The sequence below is a fragment of the Monodelphis domestica genome, chromosome 3, assembly GCF_027887165.1.
Source record: "Monodelphis domestica isolate mMonDom1 chromosome 3, mMonDom1.pri, whole genome shotgun sequence".
Lineage (NCBI taxonomy): Eukaryota > Metazoa > Chordata > Mammalia > Didelphimorphia > Didelphidae > Monodelphis > Monodelphis domestica.
Genome location: NC_077229.1, coordinates 119,673,414 through 119,677,378, shown reverse-complemented (window position 1 = coordinate 119,677,378; position 3,965 = coordinate 119,673,414). Strand labels below are relative to the sequence as shown.

Here is a 3,965-nt window from a genome sequence, read left to right as displayed (position 1 = left end):
CAACCCCCAAGTCACTACTAGGTTTGAGAACTGATGGTTATTCTCAGCTTAGTCAGCCCTGTTAAGATTGGTTTACTGGAGTGTGATAGCTGGGTGAAAAGTTGACGATGCTGTCCAAAGATGATGAACTGTCCTGAAAAGGACACCGCAAGTCCCCACACCACAGTTGCTGATGATTCCTGAACACCCCTATCCACTATCATATGCTATTGGGATAGGTTATTTCAATCCGTAGAGAACTTAGAATTCCAAGTTTATCAAGGCTGATCAAGGAAAACACTAATCTATTTCTCTTTGGGGAAGGAAGGTAAAAGAATTTACATTTATTAACATATGGCCCATTCACAATATAATAGCCTAGCACTCATGAAAGCAAGATTACTCTATCTCAAAATTTCCATAACCCTTTATATCCAACCCGTTTTCAACAGTCCAGAATCAATGTTCCTGCATTCATTCTTGCTTTTGACAGTCCTCCAATACTGGTGGATGAAGAAAAGGCAGGGAAAAAAATAGTTTTCTGTCAGTTGTCCAGCAAAATCTCAGTGGTTGTAAGGGTTGAGAGCAGACTGGGTTCCATGTTTCCCTAGTTCTTTACCACTCTGTTTCTAGATTTGTAAACCACACCTCTGATGTTCAGCTCCTTAATGATTCCTTGAGGCAGGCAGCCAGTGACAGATATGGCATAAACTCCAGGTTTGAAGGTACTGAGTCCCTGCCATTTAGAGACCCAGCTATCCCCCGGGCTCATCATTGCAATGATCCCGTCAAAAGAAGGGCTTGTGCAGTCATACACCATCCCTCGGTTGCCTTTCATCTGTAGGTATGAATCACAATTATCACAGCCATCATACTCAAACTGGCCAATTGTCTTAACCAAGGAACAGAGAAGACAGGCTCGCAGATGTCGCAAATCCTTGGGAACGGTCTCCAGCGCCATGGCAGCTCCAGAAGAGGAGGGGGAAAATCACCTGAGCAAGAACTGTGGTGACCAGAGCGTTTAGCCCCAACTGTGCCAGAAGTGTTGAGCCTCCCCTTTAGGAAGGCTGACGACTTCTGGCCAGGCTGTGCCTCTAGCGGGGACCTCCCTTTCAAGGCTCTCCTGTGCCCCTCAGATTATCACAGGGTCTCCCAGTTCAATGAGGTCGGGCTGAGGTAACCTCTTCAGTCCTGCAGGACTAGCCGAATTGTTGAACTAGTGTTCTGAAATCTCTTGGGAGTCAGGGGTTGTCCTCAGAAAACCAAACCAGCAGTCTCCAACAAGGCTCCCACGAAGACTCTCCTCAGCCAGCAGACTATCTGCAGAAGGCAGTCTATTCAGAAATATCTTCTCCAAGAGCAGATTCTCACATGGAATTCAGGGCTTGCTTTTATGGTCACTCCTTATCTCCTCCCCTCTTCACAGGGGCCAATCACAGCTTCCAAATAGCCTAGCACTGCCCAGGGAGCAGTCTTTGTGGGGACCAGTTCACACCTTCTGCAGAGGTGAAAACTCATTGAAAGGTTCACAGTTGCTGGGGGTGTGAATTCTTAAAAGAAGAGTTTCTGAGGGTGTGAACTCTTAAAGAATTCACAAGTGTCTGACTGAGTTTAAAAAAAGGGTGGAGCTCTTTGAGTATATTGCTGGCTTCTTACCTAGCACTAAGTAGGGTGTGAATTCACTAAGTGGTTTGTGAGTTCCTCCATCTAATTCAAGCTTGTGTGGATTCAATCAAAAGGTAGACAAAGGAGAGTTAATCCTGTCTTCATAATCTAGTGAAGTACTTAAATTAGTGTTAACCAAAATTTTAACTGGGCAAAGAAAATAATTGCAATGATGAGCCCCGGGGGATAGCTGGGTCTCTAAATGGCAGGGACTCAGTACCTTCAAACCTGGAGTTTATGCCATATCTGTCACTGGCTGCCTGCCTCAAGGAATCATTAAGGAGCTGAACATCAGAGGTGTGGTTTACAAATCTAGAAACAGAGTGGTAAAGAACTAGGGAGACATGGAGGAGCTCATTTTCCTAACTGCCAGCTCCATTCAAGGCTCAGTTTGGGGAAATGTTTTAGTTTCCCACAACACTGAAATTACAGGCCAATACTATCCTTCTTTACCCCTAATATTCAGCTCTTGAAAATATCTATCACAGGGCTTTGTAAATAATAGGCACTTAATAAATCCCTATAGAACTGACATTTATAACTGGAGCATTTGCTCAATGAACACTTTTCTTACCTGATAACTGCATCAACTTTTCAAAGGAAGAAAAGAACTCGGAGAGAAGCTGTGCCTTGTTCAAGTCAACATAGCTATGCAAAGGTGGAGATAGATCTTGAACTTCTCACTAATTCAGAGGGCCTCTAAAAATCAAGAGATAATGTTTAATTCAATTGAATAATCTTCATAATAAAATGATAAATGTGACACTGATTCAAGAATTTTCTAATTATACTTCTGTCCAGGCATTATTTGCCATGTGATTTTATTCATATGTTCTACTTTGGGTGGGTTGGTAGGTAGCATAGTGGACTATTCTTGGAGTCAGGATGACCTGAGTTCAAATGGACCCTCAAACACTTTGTATTTGTATGACCCTGGGAAAGTCACTTGGCTCTGTTTGCCTTCAGTTTCTCTATTTATAAAATGAATTGGAGAATAAAACGTCAAATGCTCCACACTTTGCTAAGAAAACCCCAAATGGGATCACAAAGAGTTGAACATGGCTGAAACAGCTGAAAAACAGCAATGACCTCCTCTGTCTGCTGACATAACTCTCCTTCTTCGTGCCACTGAATTTCCTTGATCAGAAGTAATCACGAAGCCCATGCTGTTCTAGTGATCTGCAGGGAAATCAAACTCTTGGCTTTCTTTAGTTTATTATAAGTACTCTAAGCACTGGTGAGACCAGAATGCAGCACAGCTGGCCCAGATGCTTGTCATCCTAAGGCCTGTAATAAAGGCAGATGTAGCAGAACAATTTGGTAAGAGAGTCATCTGTTTATGAAAACCCAAGAAAGCAAAGGAGAAATATTATTTATGTTTTATGTCATTCATGCACATATAGGTCTTTTGAGGATGTTGATGGCTATTGCTCTTATTACAACAGGAGCATCCTTATCTTTACTATGGAAAGTGTGCTGCCCTTGATCACAATTCTAGCTCTTCTGCTAGCTAGATCTATGACCTTGGACAAGTTAATAAAATTCTGAGCCTCCTATCACTCAACTAGAAAACAAGAGAGTTGAACTAGGTATCTCTAATGTCTCTTACAGTTCTGACATCCTGTGTTTATATTATTTTAATCTAATAGATGAAGTGGTCATTCTTTGAAAAGCAAATTGATATACTTGTACTTGATATACACCATGAAAGATTCTGTCTTCTCTAGGCTTTCTTCAGTTTCTGATGGGCACAAACCATTGAATCCTCAGTCAATCATCTGAAACTATAATATGTCAAAATATCAGCACAGCTGTTATCACACTTCCCATATGGTGCTTCTGTTCTTCATCAATGCAGACATGCTTTGTGAGCCTTAACTCTACTAAGTCTGAGAAACCAGTTGAATTATCTCCTATTCCCAGATGGAGAAACTGGACCATGACAAGGGTCTGAGGAAAGATCACAGATACACATGATTTGTTCTATGCCCTTCACACTCCCCCTATGAATTATTATGGGAGGATACATTAGCATACTCACTGAGAAAAGGGGATCCAATTTCCTTGGTTTTTAGTCATACACCAAGAGCTATTGAGGGCCTACCATATGGATGGTACAGGGGAAATAGGGAGAAAAATAGACAAAGGAACCAAAAATAACATTTTTGGATCAAGAAGGGTGCTTAAATGAAGAAATGCAGTGTGAGGTTTGGGTCAAAATCAGCATATCCTCCAACTTAGCCCTGATAGAGTTATCTGGGAAGAAAACATCATGATTGTTTCCTAAGTGTGACCAAGGCCTGGGAACCTCCCAAGGGATT

General features: G+C 41.9%; 1 protein-coding gene across 1 annotated transcript; it reads right to left on the bottom strand.

Moving 5' to 3' along the window:
• Nucleotides 1-586: 586 nt before the first annotated feature.
• On the bottom strand, nt 587-940 carry LOC100032661 (transcription elongation factor SPT4-like). The gene has a single exon (XM_016432643.1). It carries the CDS (start codon nt 938-940, stop codon nt 587-589), a length of 354 nt encoding a protein of 117 aa, XP_016288129.1.
• Nucleotides 941-3,965: the final 3,025 nt, after the last annotated feature.